Source organism: Phaethon aethereus, assembly GCF_964289735.1.
Source record: "Phaethon aethereus genome assembly, chromosome: W".
NCBI lineage: Eukaryota > Metazoa > Chordata > Aves > Phaethontiformes > Phaethontidae > Phaethon > Phaethon aethereus.
In genome coordinates, this window is record NC_138581.1 from 33994271 (window position 1) to 34015467 (window position 21197).

Below are 21197 nucleotides of genomic sequence, written 5' to 3' on the forward strand. Positions count from 1 at the left end.
CCAGGACTCTATAAGAACATGCTAGTAATTCCTAGAGCATCCCACTGGACAGTCCTTCCAGACAGATATCATTTCATATCATACTTTTTCATTGTTCGTGTGGAATTCAATTAAGCTTTATAATGTGTTTTTAAAATTATTTTTAAGGCATGGTATAAGGAACCATACTGTCTTGCTAAAACATTAATTGTAGCCTACCTAGCGCTTTCCCCTTTGATTGTTAACTATTTATGTCTAAAGAAGTCCTGTTTGTCCCAGTTTGTAAATCCATGTTGTGCATTCTTCTAATGTATTAATCACTACATACTTTTTAGATTTTTTTCTTTACATTTATTCCACCTTTTGTTCCAAAGGTTTAATTTAATTTTAATTTCCTGAAATGTATTGAATGTAATTGCTGTTCTCTTTGAAAATTGTTGTCTGTCTATTGTGGTATGCACAACAAAAAGCCCTGATGGAAAATGAGTTTTTTGTAGGTGTTAAAACCTACTAGAAATTAGCATTCTTCCCTTGTGACTTCCTCCTCCCACTACTTTAACTTGGTTTTTTTTTTCATGTGGAATATTCTGTTTTCCAGTATTCACTAAGATTAGTGGTTAGAAATTTTTAGTGAATATGAATTAAATTTAATTCTGCGAACATTTTGAATTTATTGCCCTCTCCACTCATTTTTGGAGATTTTCTTGTTAGAAGTATTAAGTTCTATTTTTGACAGGTTCTGCTTTCTGCATATTTCTTTTCATATTCTGTGATGGGATGGATCACATTCAATATATTTCCTGTAGCCACAGTTCTCTCCAGACTAACAAGCTTAACTATTGTTTTTAGGAAGAGGAAGTTTCTCCACAGTTGTTTACTTTCCATGAAGCTGTGTCACAAATGGTAGAAATGGAAGAGCAAGTAGTAGAAGACCACAGGGCTGTCTTCCAGGTAAAAGATGGAGCTCTACTTTAGTTTATCCTAATCCAGGAATTCAGGTTTTCCCAATGAAAGTGCATACTCTTGAAGATGTAGGATATCATCTGGTCATTCTGCTGCTGTCAGAGATTTCTAAATTGTTTTATTATGCTAAACACATTGTAGCAAACAAATAGGAACAGATGTTTAGATCCCATAACCATTAATCTTTGTCCCCATGATGAAAGAGAAGCATATTTTTCTACCATCACAGAAATTTAGTAAAATTTTCCTTTTCTTCTCAACAAACATTCCTGAATAGACTGTGTTCATTGTAAGAAAAGTTACTATTTTAACTATTTACTATATTTTCTGTGTTAGTCCTTTTCCAGCATTAGTGACTGTTTTTTCTAGTTGCAGGGAGCTTACTCAGATTGGTCTTGAAATTTTCAATTTCACTGTCTAATCTATGCCAATATTCCTATGCCAAAGCTGGCAATTAATAGTAATGTCTCTATATAGTAATGTCTCTATATAGTAATGTCTCTATCAGCACCATTTCTGTTTGGTCATCTCCCTCTAAGTTACTGAAATACTCCCTCCAAGTATCTCCTCTAAATATCCTTCTGTGACATTTTCCTCTGAGATACTGAGATCCAAAAGAAACAAATATATTTCTAACTGCCTGTTTGCTTCCTTTTTACAGATTCATAAAGGTTTTCACTTGCTATTAGTCAGGGTCTTTGGAAGGAATACTGCCCACACAGTGTAATGCTGGTCAGCGCCACAGAGCCTTTTACATTCACAAAATGAATTGTAATGAGTTACTAGTTTTCAGAAGGAAATGTGAGTTGCTTCTGTTCATAACCTTAGGGTCTTTAGGCAGGCTGTCCATTTGGTGCTTCTGCTGCAAGAAAACAGCAAAACATTAAACCTGTAGGGAATACACACATCTCCTCAATTTAGTTATCTAACTTAGTGGAACATTGATGTGTGTTCATGTAATACAGTAGGATGCTAAATAACACATTTTATAACAGATGTAGAGATTTAGTTATTATGAAACATTAGCCCTGCAGTAAAACATGCAGAAGTGTGAAAGTCTTATGCCATATGCCATAGCTGTGTCCTAATGCTTGCCACTTCTGGAGAGACAAGCTGCATTAGTTTAAGATGTCATTGCCTCTGTGTGTCCATCTGGCCTTATGCTGGAGATTACTGCTCCTCACAGCAGTCATTAGAAGGAAATGTGTCCAAGCCTCAGCTCCCTTCATTCGCAGCATGGCTTGTTAGTTTATGCCATGGGTGGAGATGGGCTGCACCAATACAAAATCTACAAGCTGTAACATGCAGAAGTTGTCTTCTGTCAGCTTTCTCCTGGAAGCTGTTGATTCTGGGAAACAAAACATCCTATCCTAACAAAAATGTCTAAAATAGATCAACTAAATGAATCATGCTCTAGAGGTGTTGGTCTTCCTTTGTTTCTTGGATATATGAGTTTACATTAGGTGAGAGAAATCCTATCCCAATGTGAATTCCATCTGTCCTGAAAGGCAACAAACATACATGGGGTTTGGACTATACTTTCAATATTACTTGGACTACTGAGCACAGAGAGAAAGACTTAATTTTAGTATTTCAGGCCCAGCATGCCTAGAACTGTCAGTTGCTTGCTTTTTTTTAAAATCGAAGCATTTCCAATGGGATCAGTTCTCCTGATCACAGCTTTGCATGGTTCTGTAAGCTTTAAGCTCCTGGTTGCATTATTCTTTGCTGCAAGACTTCTTTCTTTTTTTCCCCCCTCTTTTTTTTGTAATATTCAGAGTGCAAAGATGCCTAAGAGCTGCTTTAATCAACTTTTACAGTACTCTTATCTGTCTGGGGAGTTAGCTCATGCAATAGAGAGCTTAAAATAGCTCTTCTTTTATACAGCTTCTCTCAAAGCTGATTTTGAGTATGGACAGAATTATCTTGGCTCCTTGACTGTAGTAATGACACTGTGATTATAGTCAGTGGCAACCAGCCCATACTTAAAACTGAAGCCTGGCTTCAAAGTTTGATACCTGCCGAAGGGGACATAACCATGATGTAAAGTTCTGAGTTTCTTAGCTTTACAGTCACCTAATGTTCTGAACTTGAAGAGAACTGGGGTAGCTGGCGTTTGTTTATCTGTTGCTGGTATTACCATTGGAGTTAAGAAACTATGTAGAAAACATACAATTTTGATGAATTAGGAATAAGGATTCATTTTAGGATTGAAATCTATTATAGTGAGGTGACTAGACAGTAAAAGCGTGGTCATCTTGAGAAAAGGAATAATTACGCTCTTTGTCTTGAAACTTGTCTTGAAACTTTGTTAATGTATTTAGTTGGGGTTTTTTTAACTTTTATCTAGGAATCTATTAGATGGCTGGAAGATGAAAAAGCTCTTCTTGAGATGACAGAAGAAGTAGACTATGATGTGGATTCTTACGCTACCCAACTTGAAGCAATTCTAGAGCAAAAAATTGATATTCTGACTGAACTTAGAGGTAGATTGCTTTTAATCACTTTTGTGTGCATTTTCACATGCCATGGAGATTTGCAGTAATAATGAGGAGAATGAGTGTGGTTATGTTTTGGGGTCTTTTTTCACCTTATGCTGTCCTGTAATGTTCTGTGGAAGGAACATTTATTCTGCTGCCTAAGAACAAGTTCACATCTGTGTTCGGTTCACCCTAGTTTAAAGGAAAAGTCTCTGCTTTACCTCTAGGAAATATAAACCTGATCCTGCAGCTTTGTTTGTTTTTTTTTTCTTTTGTTCCAAAACAATAAAGGAAGAAAAAAGAAAATCCAAAAGAACTGTATGAAAAAAGAAGATATTGCAATGACAAAAAAGTAGTAGGAACTCCCAGTTCCTGCTCTATTGCACTCTGTAATGTAGCAGGGAGCCTGCTGTTGTTTTTCAGTCTGTGCTTAAGAGTAGCGTCAAGCTCTGAGTAGCTTGGCTGTTAGCCTACATTTTTCCTCAGCAGCCTTTCTGCCAGAATTTTGTCAGCCTCTCTTTGTTGAAAAACAAACTGCAGATAATTCTTAGTTCCCCAAATTATTTTGGCTCAATTATAGGGCCAGTTCTGTTCAGTATTTTTATCAATGATCTGCATGAGCCAGCAGTGTGCCCAGGCAGCCAAGAAGGCCAACAGCATCCTGACTTGTATCAGAAATAGTGTGGCCAGCAGGAGTAGGGAAGTGATAGGGAAGTGATTGTCCCCCTGTACACTGGTGAGGCCACACCTCAAATACTGTGTTCGGTTTTGGGCCACTCACTACAAGGAAGACGTTGAGGTGCTGGAGGGCATCCAAAGAAGGGCAACGAAGCTGGTGAAGGGTCTAGAGAACAAGTCTTATGAGGAGCAGCTGAGGGAACTGGGATTGTTTAGTCTGGAGAGGAGGAGGCTGAGGGGAGACCTTATCACTCTCTACAACTACCTGAAAGGAGGTTGTAGTGAGGTGTGTCTCCTCCCAAGTAACTAGCGATAGGATGAAATGTCCTCAAGTTGCGCCAGGGGAGGTTTAGATTGGATATTGTGAAAAATTTCTTCACTGAAAGGGTTGTCAAGCATTGGAACAGGCTGCCCAGGGAGGTGGTGGAGTCGCCATCTCTGGAGGTATTTAGACATGGTATAGACATGGTGCTTAGGGACATGGTTTAGTGGTGGACTTAGCAGTGTTAGTTTAATGGTTGGTCTTTTCCAACCTAAATGATTCTATGATTCTATTCTGTGATCTCACAGCTGGACAATTTGTCCAGAAGGATGCTGTGAGCGACAGTACCAAAAGCCTTACTAAAATCCAGAAAAACTACATCCACCACCTACCCTTCATCTACTAGGCATGTGACCCTATCATAGAAGGATATCAAATAAGTTAAACAGGACTTTCCCTTTGTGAGCCCGTGTTGACTGTGCCTGATGATTGCATTGTTCTTTAAATGCCTTTCAGTAGCACCCAGTATGATCTTCTCCATAATTTTTCCAGGTACTGAGGTTAGATCAGCAGGTCTGTAGTTTCCGGGGTCTTCCCTCACATCCTTAAAAACTGGAATAACATTGGCTAGCTTCCAGTCAGCGGGGGCCTCCCCAGACTCCCAAGACCTTTGGTAGATGATCGAGAGGGGTCCTGCCATAACATCTGCTAGCTCCTTCAGTACTCTGGGATGAATCCCATCAGTCCCCATGGACTTATGACCATTCAGCTGATACAGCTGGTCCCTTACAATTTCAATGTTCACAAATGGAAAGTCACTGTTCCTGCACTCATGGTCCTCTGACTCAGGGGACCGGGCAGCCCAAGCTCTGTCAGTATCATTAAAGACTGGGGCAAAAAACGCATTGAGTGCCTCCGCTTTTTCTACATCCCTATTAGTCAGATGACCATCTTCAACAAGTATCGGTCCAATGTTTTCTTTAGACCTTCTCTTGCTATTAACATACTTAAGTCCTTGTTATCTAACACAACACTGGCCAGTTTCAACTCTAATTGAGTTTTGGCCTTTTGTGTCTTCTCCCTGAATATACAATCCACAGCTCTGTAATCTTCCTGCGATGCCTGACCTCGCTTCCAGAGATTGTACAATTTCTTTTTCCTCTTGAGCTGCACTATACAATTGTGCAGTTTCCAAACCTAACCTGCCTAGAGACAGGAGTAGCATCTAAGAATGGACTAAGTTGCTAAGCAACTTCGTTTTACGGTGACTATTGAATTTAAGCTTATCTATCTCAATCCTCTTGTAGTTTGTGGAGTCAGCTATTTTTGTGGAGGAATGTTCTTTGTTGTGCATTATAGCATCAGGGTTTAGTTTCAAGATCTGTGTTGAGCACAGGCACATCAGCACTCATTCTCTCTTTTTCATTAAAGATAAAGTGAAATCTTTCCGGGCAGCTCTACAAGAGGAGGAACAGGCCAGTAAACAGATCAACCCGAAAAGACCACGTGCCCTTTGAAATGGGCCTCTGCTGCTAAAGGAATCCATGCACCTGTATTGCTGTAGCACACATTTGTTACAAAGTGTCCGTAAGAACTCAACTACTTGAAAGTGTAAAAACATTAGAAATGTATGTGGAAATGTCGTGTTTCTTATTCACCTGAATGACATTTTCAGTTTTGTGTGAAATGCTCCTATGATGTCTACAAAATGCTTCTAGACCAGACAGTACAACCATGCAGGGTTCAGATCTGTGAAGCACTTGGTTTAAAATATTTCATTTATTCAATCTGTGAATTCTATGTTTGGAAATATTTGCTGTGTTTTTAATAATGAAGTAAAACTGTGGCCATTAAAAATCCACAGTATTTACTTTTAACTACGTTCAGTTTTGTTACAGAGAACAGCTGTGGAGTTTTGAATTGTGTTTGCATGCATGCATACCTCACTAGTGGTTTCACATAACTTGTGTTTTACAGACAGCTGTGCTTACCTCTTCCCATTCTGTGCCTTGATGAAGGCTACTTAACCCTAAACACCCTCTTTCTGAAGCACAGCCTTAATAAAAAACATTCCTTATTCGTCAATATAAATTACTTTTTGTGTGTGTACATTTTTAATGTATCTTAATTTTTTTTTTTGGTGGCTAGTGCATTTCACAGCATATGCCATATCCTTTGAACAGGAACTGCAAAAGCTGTTAGAGTGGACAAAGTGCTGGACATTCCATCCTCCTTCTAAAAAATCTGGAATCTAGGTTTACTTGCATACCATAAAGAATAGTTATATAATACTAACATTTTCTCTGTAATAAAAAACAACAAAAAACACAAAAAAAATATAAATTAGTTGACGTATAATAAAGGGTAACGTTTAAGTACTGAGGAGAGTTGTATCTTAGAATAATGCAGATATACAGTATGTGGTATGGTGTGATAATGCTGTCAGAATAAAGGTATGATCTGACCTCTGCATATGGATAGGCTAACTGTCGAAAATCAGGGATCTGGCTAAAGAAATACATATTGGCCTTTCACGTACTGTTGAAATTTGCCTTCTGATGCATAACAAGCTTACATGTTACATTAACTGCAGTTAGCAGATAGTTTAAGTAGCTCTGATGCTTTAAAAAAAGTAGCTAATACCTATTTTTCCCTTTGTACAGTGCCAGCAGCCGAAAAGTGAAATTGCATCATTTCAGGATTTGCACAACCACAGAATCATATAACAGTTTGGTGTGGAAGGGACCTTTAAAAGTCATATAGTCCAACCCCCCTGCAATGAGCAGGAACATCTTCAACTAGATCAGGTTGCTCAGAGCCCCATCCAACCTGACCTTGAATGTTTCCAGGGATGGGGCATCTACCACCTCTCTGGGAAACCTGTTCCAATGTTCCACCACCCCCATCGCAAAAAATTTCTTCCTTATATGTAGTCTAAATCTACCCTCTTTTAGTTTAAAACCATTACGCCTTGCCCTATCACAACAGGCCCTGCTAAAAAGTCTGTCCCCATCTTTCTTATAAGCTCCCTTTCAGTACTGGAAGGATGCTATAAGGTCTCCCCAGAGCCTTCTCTTCTCCAGGCTGAACAACCCCAACTCTCTCAGCCTTTCTTCATAGCAGAGGTGTTCCACTCCTCTGATCACTTCGGTGGCCCTCCTCTGGACCTGCTCCAACAGGTCCATATCTCTCCTGTGCTGAGGGCTCCAGAGCTGGACGCAGTACTCCAGGTGGGGTCTCACCAGAGCACAGCAGAGGGGCACAATCACCTCCCTCAACCTGCTGGCCACGCTGCTTTGGATGCAGCCCTGGATACAGTTGACCTTCTGGGCTGCGAGTAAAATCGCCGGCTCATGTCCAGCTTTTCATCCCCCAGTACCCCCAAGTCCTTCTCGGCAGGGCTGCTCTCAATCCCTTCATCCCCCAGCCTGTATTGATACTGGGGGTTGCCCCAACCCAGGTGCAGGACCCTGCACTTGGCCTTGTTGAACCTCATGAGGTACTCAAGCTTGTCCAGGTCCCTCTGGATGGCATCCCGTACCTCAGGTGTGTCAACAGTTGGTCAGGCAGGACTTGCCCTTGGTGAAGCCATGCTGGCTGTCTCGAATCACCTTTCTGTCCTCCATGTGCCTTAGTATAGCTTCTAGGAGGATCTGTTCCATGGTCTTCCCAGGCACAGAGGTGAGGCTGACAGGTCGGTAGTTCCCAGGGTCCTCCTTGCTACCCTTTTTCGAGATTGGTGCAATGTTTCCCTTTTTCCAATCTCCAGGGACTTCCCCTGACTGCCATGACTTTTCAAATATCATGGAGAGTGGCTTGGCAACGACATCAGCCAATTCCCTCAGGACTCTGGGATGCATCTTGTCAGGTCCCATAGATTTGTGCATGTTCAGGTTCCTCAGGTGGTCTGGAACGTGATCTTCTCTTAGAGTGGGAGGGACTTTGCACCTCCAGTCCCCGTCTTGCGGTCCATCCACTCGAGAGGTGTGGGAAGAGACTCTGCCAGTGAAGACTGAGACAAAGAAGTCACTGAGTACCTCAGCCTTCTCCTCATTCGTTGTTACCAGTCTGCCACTCTTGCTCATCAAGGGGGGTATGCTTTCTTTGACCTTCCTTTTCTGGCAGACGTACCTGTAGAAGCCCTTCTTATTATTCTTTGCATCCCTTGCCAAGTTCAGTTCCAGCTGCGCCTTGGCCTTCCTGACCCCATCCTTACATAACTGGGCAGCATCCCTGTACTCTTCCCAGGATACCTGTCCCTGCTGCCACTGCCTGTGCATGTCCTTCTTGCCCTTTCATTTGACCAGCAGGTCTCCACTCAGCCATGCTGGTCTCTTGCCTTCCTTTCCTGATTTCTTACTCCTGGGGGATCAAGAGCTCTTGTGCTCTATGGAAAGCAACCTTAAAGATCTGCCAGCTCTGTTCTGCTCTGCTCCCTTGTCCCTGAGGGCAGTTTCCCAAGGGGTCCTACTGACTGACTCCCTGAAGACCTGGAAGTTTGCTTTCCTAAAATTCAGGGTCCTGACTTTACTCTTCATCTGCCCCATATCCCTCAGGACTGCAAACTCCACCAGTGCATGATCACTGCAGCCCAGGCTGCCTCCAATCTTGACGTCACCGTTTAGCTCACTTGTGTTGGTGACCAACAGGTCCAGTATCACATCCCCTCTGGTAGGGCTGTCTGTTACCTGGTTTAAGAAGTTATCCTCAGTGCACTCCAGGAGTCCTCTGGATTGCCTACAGCTCACCGTGCTACTTTTCCAGCAGATGTCGGGGTGGTTGAAGTCCCCCAGCAGGATGAGAGCCTGAGAGCAAAATGCCTCCTGTAGCTGGAGTGAGAAGTTTTCTTCAGTATGCTTCCCTTGATCAGATGGCCTGTAGTAGACATCGACCACAAGGTTCCCTTTGTTGCCTCCATCTATGATTCTTTCTCATAAGCTTTCAACCTGCTCATGTCTATTCTTCAGAAACAGCTCTTCACGCTCTATCCATTTCTTGACGTAGAGGGCAACTCCGCCTCCCCTCCTTCCTCGCCTGTCCCTTCTGAACAGCCTGTAGCCATCAATAGCCGCACTCCAGTCGTGGGATTCGTCCCACTAAGTTTCAGTAATAGCAACCAGGTCATAGCTATCTAGCAACACAGTGGCTTCTAAGTCCTCCTGTTTGTTGCCCATGCTGCGTGCATTGCTGTAGAGGCACTTCAGCTGGGCTGTCAGCTGTGTCACTCTCTTAGAGGAACATCCCTTAATTCTTTTGTGATCTTTCACTGGTGTTTCCCTGTTTGCTCCTATTACCTCAGGAGCCCCTGACTCATCTCCATAAGACTTCAAGTGTGCTGCAGTGTAGCCAGCACATCTCAGAGCAACAGGCTGAGGGCCTTTGCTAGCACCCCATCCCTCTAACCTTGGCATGTCATCCCACAGCTTGTCACAGGCAAGCCTGATATTATCCCCCTCCCCCTTCAAGTCTATATCTCTTCAATACCTCTACCTAGCTCTAATAGAAATCCTGCAAATACCTGAATTCTCACAAATGGCACCATGTGTATCACCACTTTTTAGGTGGTGGCAGTCATTTTTGCAAGTCAGTATGCAAAAAAGATTGACCTTTCACATAAGAACTTCTTGTCAAATGAAGAATTGTAGACCTCTCTAGGAGTTCTCCCCGTTTCCAGGAGTTCATATCAGCAGACTTTCCCTTGGAACTGTTTAAAAATTACTTTTGTAATACAAGATTGTTTATTTGTGCCAGGCCTGGAGGGAAATAAATGGAAGGCAATGAAAAGAGTGTTAAATGGGCCAGGAATTCTCGTAGTATGTAATATTTGTATCATCTCCCATAAGAAGGTCGACTGTGGGAAGCTCTTGTCACATCACGGTTAAAAATAAAAGAAATCTGCCTGTGTGTAAACATGAAAATTGAAACAACAATGTAGATTTTACATACTGTGTTTAATAAATTAAGCTATTAAATTAATTACAGATGAGAATTTACTTCTATGAAAGTTCTGTTCTGCTTTGGGAAGGGTTTCATTTTGTAAACACATCTGAGTTACACTTTTCAAAAGGCCTCTGATTTCAGAATGAGTATTTACTTCTGGATCTAACTATTCTGTACAAATTCGTCATATAGGAAGAAGTTCCCCAGAGGACTGTCCTGACATGTTTTTTAACAGGTCTTAAAAGAAACATCACACATCTTTCTGACCATTTAAGAATGTCTTCCATCATAGTTAAAAGAAAAAAACACAATGAAATAGAAAGCAGCAGCTTTTGTTAGTAGGCGATCATACAGGTTATTGTATAATACCAGAGGGTTTCTTTGAAGTTGCTCTAGAGAAGTCTTACTTTCTGAAAAGCCTCTGAAGATTGAGACATCCTACATGAGAAACAGTGGCTTCCCTACTATTCCTCCATGCAAGCCTAGAGCCACAAGCAGGATGTGGTTTATAGGGGTACCAAAGAGGACAGGAAGGACGGAGGCAGTTAGATTTCAGCAACTTTTTTACTAAGCCTTGAAAATTACGTGTCTTTTCAGGTAGCAGATGCAAGTTGAAATTGCATCAACTGGACAGGGGGGTGTGTGTGTGGGGAGAATGTTGAGACAGCCTTTGCAATAGAGCCTGCTGTAAAGATCAGATCTACAATGATACTGAATCAGTGAGATCAAGATTAAAAAAACTGATACAGCTGGTTACAGCACTTGAATTCCTGTAGCCCATTGCTATGATGTAATGAAATTACTTGAACAGGACTCAGACAAGCTTATCTTGATTCCTGTCCTGTAAAACAAAAGCATTTAAGACGTGACACATATCTCCAACAATTGTTCCTTCTGTATTGCTGTGGCTACTTATACGCACTAGAATCGTTAAATTCTAAAATAAATAAGCAATTCAGTTTTCCAAGACAATCTCTCAGGATGCCTATAAATTCAAGTACATGTTTCTGTACTTGTTTTTTCCAGTGACCTTTAAAGTATTGACATTGAACGTGTATAAAATGAAGTTATATCTTAGAGGAGTTCTTGCTAATTTGCCTCTTCTTCACTTACTGTGGTCTGATGGAAAGAGATATGCTATACATGAAAAAATGACTCATGGTAGTTAATACCATGAGTCAGGCCTTCACCCCTACATGATGCTACAGAGTTAGCATTTACTGTTTTCCTGAAACATAAGACAGACCAAAGTGTATTTTTATTTTTGCTATGCAGAGATAATGCAAACTTGGGAAAAAACTCTGCCTTGTCCTTAATAACAAATATGTATAATCCAAACAATATTAAGACACTTCAGTAACTCTTTCTGTCATGACACAGGTGTGAATTGCTCTAAGACTCACCGAAAGGTTTGATCTATGCTAAAACTCCTCATTGCCTTGAAAGGCAAAGTAGTTTTCCTATAAAAATAGCTGCCTGAATTTACAGTTGACAAAAAACACCCCCCCCCCAAAAAACAATCCAAAAATGTGCTTTAATATACTTTAAAATAAACAAAAAAAATCCAAAACAAATTGTATAACAGCAAATCTGGTTTTGTTGCCCAGATCAGACTTATGGGTTGTACTGTTGAGTATTGTGCAAGAATATACTGAGATCAAGTCCATGATCAGAGAACATGAGTGAGAGATGTCACTAGGAAACTCCCTGGTCTGGTTCAGCCCACGGATTACTGCCTACTGATGGTCATGCAGGCTGGCAGCGACGAGGTTGCACTGAGAAGCTCAAAAGCGATTAAAAGGGACTTCAGAGCACTGGGGCAACTGAATGATGGAGCGGGAGCACAGGCAGTGTTTTCATCAATCCCTTCAGTGGCAGGGAGGAATGCTGAAAGGAATAGGAAAACACACCTGGTCAACACATGGCTCAGGGGCTGGTGCCGTCGTCAGAATTTTGGGTTTTTTGACCATGGGGCGGTTTACATGGCACCAGGCCTCCTCGCAGCAGATGGAGTGCAGCTGTCTCCAAGGGGCAAAAGGATGCTTGCTTACGAGCTGGCAGGCCTCATCGAGAGGGCTTTAAACTAGATTCGAAGGGGAGAGGGGATAAAACCAGGCTCACTAGAGATGAGCCTAGGGGTGGCATGCCGGAGCTGGGGGTGAAATCGATAGCCCAGCTCAGGTGCATCTACACCAATGCATGCAGCATGAGCACCAAAGAGGAGGAGCTGGAAGCCATTGCGCAGCGGGACAGCTATGATGTAGTTGCCATCACAGAAACATGGTGGGATGCTTTTCATGACTGGAATGCTGCAATGGATGGCTATAAGCTCTTCTGAAGGGATAGGCAGGGAAGGAGAGGTGGTGGGGTGGCTCTGTATGTTAGGGAGTGTTTTGATTGCATAGAAATCAATGATTGTGAAGACCAAGTAGAGGGCTTATGGGTAAGGATGAGGGGGAAGGCCAATGGGGCAGATATCTTGCTGGGAGCCTGTTACAGACCACCCAACCAGGATGAAGAGGCAGATGAGACATTCTATAAGTGACTGGCAGAAGTCTCGCATTCGCTGGCCCTTGTTCTTGTGGGGGACTTCAATCTACCGGACATCTGCTGGAAGTATAACACGGCAGAGAGGAAACAGTCAGGGAGGTTCCTGGAGTGTGTGGAGGATAACTTCCTGACACAGCTTGTGAGCGAGCCCACCAGGGGAGGTGCCTTGCTTGACCTGCTGTTTACAAACAGGGAAGGACTGGTGGGAGATGTGATGGTTGGAGGCCGTCTTGGGCTTAGCGACCACGAAATGATAGAATTCTCGATTCTTGGAGAAGTAAGAAGGGAGTCAGCAAAACTGCTACCATGGACTTCTGGAGGGCAGAATTCAGCCTGTTCAGGACACTGGCTGAGAGAGTCCCTTGGGAGACAGCCCTGAAGGGCAAAATGTCCACGAAGGCTGGACAGTCTTCAAGAAGGAGATCTTAAAGGCGCAGGAGCAGGCGGTCCCCATGTGCCGTAAGACAAACTGGTGGGGAAGATGACTGGCCTGGCTGAACAGGGAGATTTTGCTGGGACTCAGGGAAAAGAGGAGAGTTTATCACCTCTGGAAGAAGGGGCAGGCAACTCAAGAAGACTACAAGGATCTTGTTAGGCCATGCAGAGGGAAAATTCGAAAGGCAAAAGCCAGCTAGAGCTCAGTCTGGCCACAATCGTAAAGGATAATAAAAAATGTTTTTACAAATATATTAACAACAAAAAGAGAGGCAAGGACAATCTCCATCCCCTACTGGATATGGCGGGGAACATCATCACCAAGGATGAAGATAAGGCTGAGGTCCTTAATGCCTTCTTTGCCTCAGTCGTTAATAGCCAGACCAGATATCTGCAGGGTATTCAGTCCCCTGAACTGGAAGACAGGGATGGAGAGTACAATAAAGTCCTCATAATCCAACAGGAAACAGTCAAGGACCTGCTAAGCCACCTGGATACCCACAAGTCTATGGGGCCTGATGGGATCCACCCAAGAGTACTGAGGGAGCTGGCGGAGGAGCTTGCCAAGCCACTCTCCATCATTTATCAGCAGTCCTGGTTAACAGGGGAGGTCCCAGAAGACTGGAGGCTTGCCAATGTGACATCCATCTACAAGAAAGGCCAGAAGGAGGATCCTGGGAACTACAGGCCTGTCAGCCTGACCTCGGTGCCAGGGAAGATCATGGAGTGGTTCGTCTTGAGAGTGCTCACACGGCATGTGAAGGACAGCCAGGGAATCAGGCCCAGCCAGCATGGGTTCATGAAAGGCAGGTCCTGCTTGACCAACCTGATCTCCTTCTATTACCAGGTGACCCACCTAGTGGATGAGGGAAAGGCTGTGGATGTTGTCTACCTGGACTTTAGTAAAGCCTTTGACAGCGTCTCCCACAGCATTCTCCTGGAGAAACTGGAGGCTCGTGGCTTAGACAGGTGTACTCGTCGCTGGGTAAAGAACTGGCTGGATTGGCCGAGCCCAGAGAGTTGTGGTGAACGGCGTTAAATCCGGCTGGCAGCCGCTCACAAGCGGTGTTCCCCAGGGCTTGGTTCTGGGGCCGGTCTTGTTCAATGTCTTTATTGATGATCTGGATGAGGGAACTGAGTGCTCCCTCAGTAAGTTTGCAGATGACACCAAGTTGGGTGGGAGTGTTGATCTGCTGGAGGGTAGGAGGGCTCTGCAGAGGGATCTGGACAGGCTGGATCGATGGGCAGAGGTCAACTGTATGAGGTTTAATAAGGCCAAGTGCAGGGTCCTGCACTTCGGCCACAACAACCCCATGCAACGCTACAGGCTTGGGGAGGAGGGGCTGGAGAGCTGCTCGGTGGAAAAGGACCTGGGGGTGCTGGTTGATAGCCAGCTAAATATGAGCCAGCAGTGTACCCAGGTGGCCAAGAAGGCCAACAGCATCCTGGCCTGTATCAGAAATAGTGTGGTCAGCAGGAGTAGGGAAGTGATTGTGCCCCTGTACTTGGCACTGGTGAGGCCGCACCTTGAATCCTGTGTTCAGTTTTGGGCCCCTCACTACAAGAAGGACTTTGAGGTGCTCGAGCATGTCCAAAGAAGGGCAACGAAGCTGGTGAGGGGTCTGGAGAACAAGTCTTATGAGGAGCGGCTGAGGGAACTGGGGTTGTTTAGTCTAGAGAAGAGGAGGCTGAGGGGAGACCTCATCGCTCTCTACAACTACCTGAAAGGGGGTTGTGGCGACGTGTGTGTTGGTCTCTTCTCCCACGTAACTAGCGATAGGATGATAGAAAATGGCCTCAAGTTGTACCAGGGGAGGTTTAGACTAGATATTAGGAAAAATTTCTTTACTGAGAGAGCGGTCAAGCATTGGAACAGGCTGCCCAGGGAGGTGGTGGAGCCACCATCACTGGAAGTGTTCAGAAAACGTGTGGACATGGCACTTAGGGACATGGTTTAGTGGGCATGGTGGTGTTGTGTTGATGGTTGGACTTGATGTTAAAGGTCTTTTCCAACCTTAATGATTCTGTGATTCTGTGATACAAATTTGCTTTGTATTCATAGCACAGAAAAAAGGTTAGTTTAAATAATCTATTCATTTCCTGCTTTTAGATTGGTTCTTGTTTCAACTGATATAAGTAAACTGTATTTTTTTCTTGTATGGATTATTATATTCTTGTGTCTGAGTTTTTATACCTCAGCTCATTCACTATAAATAAATCACCAACAGTATTACTAAGCAGACACAAAAAGTTTTCTTACTAGGTTTTGGTAAAAGTCAGTCCTTGAGACATGTACAGCCAATATATTAACAATATATTCAGTTTTCATTTTTTTCCACTGTAATTTAGTGACTCTTTTGGATTTTTCTTTAAGAAAAGTTAGGTTCTTCCCTCCCTCAAACTCTTTTGTAAAAACTTTGACACGTTAAGCTTTTCAATTCTAATTTTTTACTCTTATAAATGTTAGGATTTAGGTCAGAGTACACAGAAGTAGAATTTAATATATTAAGAAGGAACATACTGTATTATGTAATGAACAATGAATTCGGTAATTATGATCCAGCAACTGCTCTATAGCACTTGACCTGAAAAAAACCAGAAAAAACCAAAAAACCAAACAAGTTTAGAATGAGCTTTAACTAGTTTTGGGGTTTTTTGGGGGGTGGTTTTTTTGTGTTGTGGTTTTTGGTTTGTTTGTGGTGGTTTTTTTTTTAACTCAAGTGGTTGTTAATCTTTACTAAAAAACCCCAAACAAACAAAAAAACAAAAAACATCCCAAAAAACCAACCTGTAGACTACACAGATCTGTTCTTTTTAAACAGCCGCCTAGTTTTCTTCTAAAAAGTTTCACTTCAGAAGAACTTGTGACCTCAGCATCAGTTCTCCATCGTGGTTTATCCCAGACTGTGCTGGCATGCATATAACACTGCTATGCATTTGCACAGAAGAAATGGTTAATTGGATGGATTTTCAAACTTTGAAAAGATTTCCTCCTATAGAAGTTAGTTACTTAAATGCTGCCGAGAGTGTCTTGTTTCTCCTAACAAAGGCTATCCTTACCAGATCATCTCACTCCTGAAATTAAAAATTGTACAGTTTTTACAGAAAGGAACATAGAGCCGCTACAAACAAGAACAAACACTATTGACAATTTCACAACAATACTGAACATAAAGAAAAATATTTCAGGAAAATAACTTTCTAAACAATACAAAAACAGTCCTGTCTTGGACAAAGCAATACAAACGGAGGAGAAAATACTTCACCCACAAAAACGTTTGAATTGTTCTTTTTTGTGCCCAGGCACCATTGGACAGATTTTATGTATTGAGAAGGCAGATACTCGAAGAAAATCCAGCTAACCTTGGGCAAGGCTGAAATGGTCTTGGAGATCAAAGCATTTTAAAAAATAACTTTAAGAATACTATCCTGTAACATCTGTCTTCTGAGATTTTACACACTCATCTGAAGATAAGAGTTCTCATAGACACTCCTTTGATCATAAGCAACAACGTCATCAGCCAGAAAGATCTCTGGGAGATATGAAGTATTGTGAAAGGGACATTATTACTAGCAAATCTCTAACTGGCATGGAGATGGTACCTCAGTCTTGTCAGAAATACCGTAAAGAAAATAGCACCCGAATTGATGGTGGCACGTTCAGGTAATGTCCTAATGCAACCCTGATCAATAGAGGAATATGCATTTTGGAATTCTGTAAATGCCAATGAATAGCTGGTACTTAGTAGTGAAAACAGCATATAGAACTGAGTAACAAGTGAAAAGAAAAATGAAATTAAGTATTATGACTAGTATGTTTCATTGTTATTAGAGTATACGATGCCCACCTGGAAGTTGATGGGAGTGGTGGGTTCTTTGGCTCTATTCTGACAACACAGGATTCAACTTGGGGAGGAGGCTTGAAGCTGTTCTTTCCAACCTATTAGTCGGGAGAAGTCAGGCAGCTGTATGAATAAGAGGCAAATGCTCACATTCCTAGAAACATTCTTCTCTCTGTGATAGCTTTGTTCGCTAACACAGAATGATAGATCTTCATCAGATGATCCACTTGAGCTAATAACTGAGTATTAATAGAGAGTCTCCAGTATAATTTAGTTCCTGGTTTTGCAACCAAACAAAGTGCAAATTCCCTTTGAAACATAAGTATTGCACACCTGAGAATAACAGAAATGAGAAAAAGAATTTTATGTCTAATCAGCTTTTAAAGTCAAAAGCCAATTAACAGACTTGGAAAACACAGGCTTTCCCTCAGCACTTAGAAGCAATAGAAGTCTGTCATAAACACACTCTGCCTTAATTATCTCAGTGTGCTAAAAAAAAAAACCAAAACCACCACAAAACTTGGTGAAACCATCTAAATCTCCTTAAAGCTACAATAGAATTTGATTTTGTATACTGCTAAATGGATCAAGATCAGAGGCAGAGGCTAGTCTCAGTTTTGTGCATGACTGTAACAAATAATTTTGAATAATTCTATGATGAGTCCTTCAAACCCAAACTCTTGAGCTCCAAAAATCAACCAGTAATGTCACTAACATTAGTGCTTCAGTGGGAGGAATTAAAAACTGCTGACATATTGAACAACACACAGAAGTACCTAACTTGAAAAGGTGAAGAAATCTGAGGAAAAGAATAATAACAATAGTATAACTTCTGGGAAATTATCATTAAAAAATAATAATTTTGTGTCCTGGTTTCAGCTGGGATAGAGTCAATTTTCTTCATAGAAGCTAGTACGAGGCTATGTTTTGGATTTGGGATGAGAAAATGTCGATAACGTGCTGATGTGTTGAGCTGTTGCTAAGTAGTCAAGGACTGTTCAGCTTTTCATGCTGGCCTGCCAGTGAGAGGGCTGGGGGTGCATGGGAAGCTGGGAGGGGACACAGCCAGGACAGCTGGCCCAGGCTGGCCAAAGGGATATTCCATACCATATGACATCATGCTCTGTACATAAAGCTGGGGGAAGAAGAAGGAAGGGGAGGGGGGACATTCAGAGTTATGGTGTCTGTCTTCCCAAGTAACCATTACGCGTGATGGAGCCCTGCTTCCCTGGAGATGGCTGAACCCCTGCCTGCCCATGGGGAGTGGTGAATGAATTCCTTATTTTGCTCTGCTTGCATGCGTGGCTTTTGCTTTACCTATTAAACTGCCTTTATATCAAACCATGAGTTTTCTCACTTTTACCCTTCCAATTCTCTTCCCCATCCCACTGTGGGGGAGTGAGCAAGCGGCTGCGTGGTGCTTAGTTGCCGGCTGGGGTTAAACCACGGCATTTTGCCATGTCCTGGTAAGGCAAGTTAGCTACACGTGCATCAAAGAATGGGAAGTCTGTTTTCAAGATGTCTCCAACCTTGATTTCAAGTTTGATTGCCAGACATCTGGGGGAAAATGCGCTTCAGAGAAGCATGTTGCCGAAGTTTTTTGCCAAAGCAACTCCACTGCTTTAAGTGCTCGCTATTTCCACAGTTGATATTTATGTGCCCTGGACTCTCTTTTGAAGTACACCAAGTTAAGGGTCAATTTTACAAGCAGTAACCTGAAAACAAACTATATATTTGCAACTTAATATAACTTCACCTAACTGGGATTACAATTTAAATTGTAAAAAAACTGTAACTATTGCTAAAGTATTAAATAATTCTTAAATATTTCCTATTATGCTATGCACCCCCCCCCAACATGCAAGACTTACCACATAGATAAATAACAGCAATATAGTTTGAGAAAACCATACAAGACTTACATGAGCAACTAAAAACTCATTGGAATTATGCAAATGTTAAGAAAAATATCCATAGAGTAATTCTACTTATTTGAATCAGATAGCTGAAGATCCTTCTGTTTGCCATAGTGTTGCCGAAATCAGGATAAACTTCTTAGCACCAATGTAACATTAAGAAGCAGGCGTTCTTTTATTCCAGCACTAAATGCGCGGGGGATTGCTCCACCTAACGTGCGTGCTCTGAAACAAAAGTTCACCCTTCCTTTATATACCTTAGACATGAATATTCACACATTTTCTGAGAAATCTCCGCCTCCCTGCCTATCTACTACATTTACATAATGCTAGCGTTGCAAAACTACACTACGCATGCGCGGGGGTCTCGGGTGGTCGTCGGTGGTCATTTGGGGAGTTAGCCCCCTATTCCTTTTTCCCTTTTATGGTCACGGGTCTCCTGAGGATACTTTCTTCTCCTTGGATGTTTTCCAATTCTGTTATACAGCCAAGCAGTTCTTTCCTTGTTTGAGCACTCCTGCCAGGATGTTTCTATTCTCAAGGTTAAGATATCTTCTCTGTATACATTAATCACTCATTGGTCTTGTTAAATTCAAAGTTAATCACTGTTTGGTAAAAGAATTTCTCAACAATAGTCTAAACCACAATGTAGTTTGAGCTTGGGGGAGGGGTGGAATTCACACTTTTTTAACTTTCTCTAAAATCTTTATTGTCAGGTTACCAGTTCCCAGGCCTACTTCCAGAATGACATTTGTATGTCGTAAGGCAGCCTAAGAACAAACGGCATTTCAGTATTTTTTTAGAACCGATTTCAAGCAATCATTTAGTTTTAAAATGAAAGGTACATGCAGCTCAGTAAAAAGCTGAAATCAGCTAACAGAGGAGCATGAATGCAATTTAGAAAGGGATGGGAGGAAAACAGTGAAAACTAATTTATGAGAGATCCTTGGCCAAGTATAGAAAAGTAAGGAAGCACCCAGCTCAACCCCGAGAGCAGCTCTGGTCAATCACCTCCTTCACCTGGTTCCCTAATGGCATGTTAAAAAAAAACTCCCCAGCCCTGGGGGTGGCAGCTGTTGGACGCTACAAGCATGGAGGGTGCAGGCTTTTCCCCATCCATAAGGAATGCACATTAGCCTGTCCGAGCGCCTCAGCACTATTTTCTAAGCTCAAAGTCTGCTGTCAGGCAACACAGGTTGAAAAGCCTAACTGTTTGGGTTCTTCAACACAAATGCTGGACACTTGACTGTAAACCTGTCTAGCAAGTATATGAAATGAGCTGTTCCTGAAGCTTTAAGTCACAGTTGAAACCACAGGGGAGTGTTTACTCTAAAACGAAAGTGTGGAGCCATCCTGCTCCGTGGCCACGGTCCATTGGACAGCCATCACCCACCTTCTTGATGATGCTATTGACAACAAGGAGTTTTTTAAAGATGTGTTGGCCAGCTCCACTGCTGAACAGGATGCCTATGGTACAATGCAGCCAGAGCAGCAAAGTTACTCGAAATGAAAACGTATCCCATGAAAATACAAGACGAAAACTTTACCTAAGAAGGTCTTTATCTGCAGCAAGCATTCACGCTTCTTTCAGATCAATCCACGTTCCCTGCCAAGAGCATCCCTCCCCTGAGCCTCCTACAGGGCCGCTTCCAGCACCGAAGCGTCCCCCGACCGAAGGCGGCGGCGGGGGTGGAAGCAAAGTGCGCAGACCACGCCCGGGCGGTAGGCCCCAGCCCCGTCGCCGCTCAGCCCAGCCCGCACTCACCGGTAGTGTAGCCCTCCCTGTGCACCTACCGCTGCCACAACCACTTCCCCGCCCGCACCTTGGGCATAGCGACACCCGACCCATCTCGGCGCCGCGCGGAGGCTACAAGTAACACCGAGCACCGCAGCTGGGCCGGCGCGTGTCACGAGAGGTAGGCGGAGGGCCGCGGGGGACAACCGCCCGCCCGGTCTGGCGGGGTCGCTCTGGTGCTCCTCGCTGGGGTTGAGTCCCCCCGCACAAAGCAGGTCGCTCGCGGCGAGACCGCGCGGCAGCTGCGCCGGGCTCTCTCGCTGCTGCTGCTTCGGGTTCTGCTGGTATATTTAACTTAAGAATCGCGGGTTTTACGAGCAGAGCATGATCTTCCCTACAAAAGCAAGACCTCTGCGT

At 43.0% G+C, this 21197-nt stretch overlaps 1 protein-coding gene and 1 pseudogene across 5 annotated transcripts in view; one reads left to right on the forward strand and one right to left on the reverse strand.

The window, feature by feature from the left end:
• Positions 1 to 5879, forward strand: part of LOC309415101 (kinesin-like protein KIF2A) — a gene marked incomplete at both ends in the record, with an annotated part of 119162 nt that extends 113283 nt beyond the window's left edge. For all 4 annotated transcript variants that reach the window (XM_082012543.1, XM_082012544.1, XM_082012545.1 and 1 more), the window contains 3 exons: positions 829 to 930; positions 3293 to 3428; positions 5794 to 5879. In XM_082012543.1, the coding sequence (XP_081868669.1) occupies positions 829 to 930; positions 3293 to 3428; positions 5794 to 5879 (324 nt within the window). The remainder of the gene's footprint in view (positions 1 to 828; positions 931 to 3292; positions 3429 to 5793) is intronic.
• Positions 5880 to 15784: 9905 nt separating this feature from the next.
• LOC309415205 (dimethyladenosine transferase-like) lies at positions 15785 to 20894 on the reverse strand (annotated as a pseudogene). Its single transcript has 9 exons — positions 20840 to 20894; positions 20439 to 20512; positions 19729 to 19815; positions 18786 to 18844; positions 18577 to 18686; positions 17339 to 17498; positions 17136 to 17227; positions 16298 to 16362; positions 15785 to 15872 (listed from the first exon to the last, which is right to left on the reverse strand). The product of its transcript is annotated as a dimethyladenosine transferase-like (transcript).
• Positions 20895 to 21197: the final 303 nt, after the last annotated feature.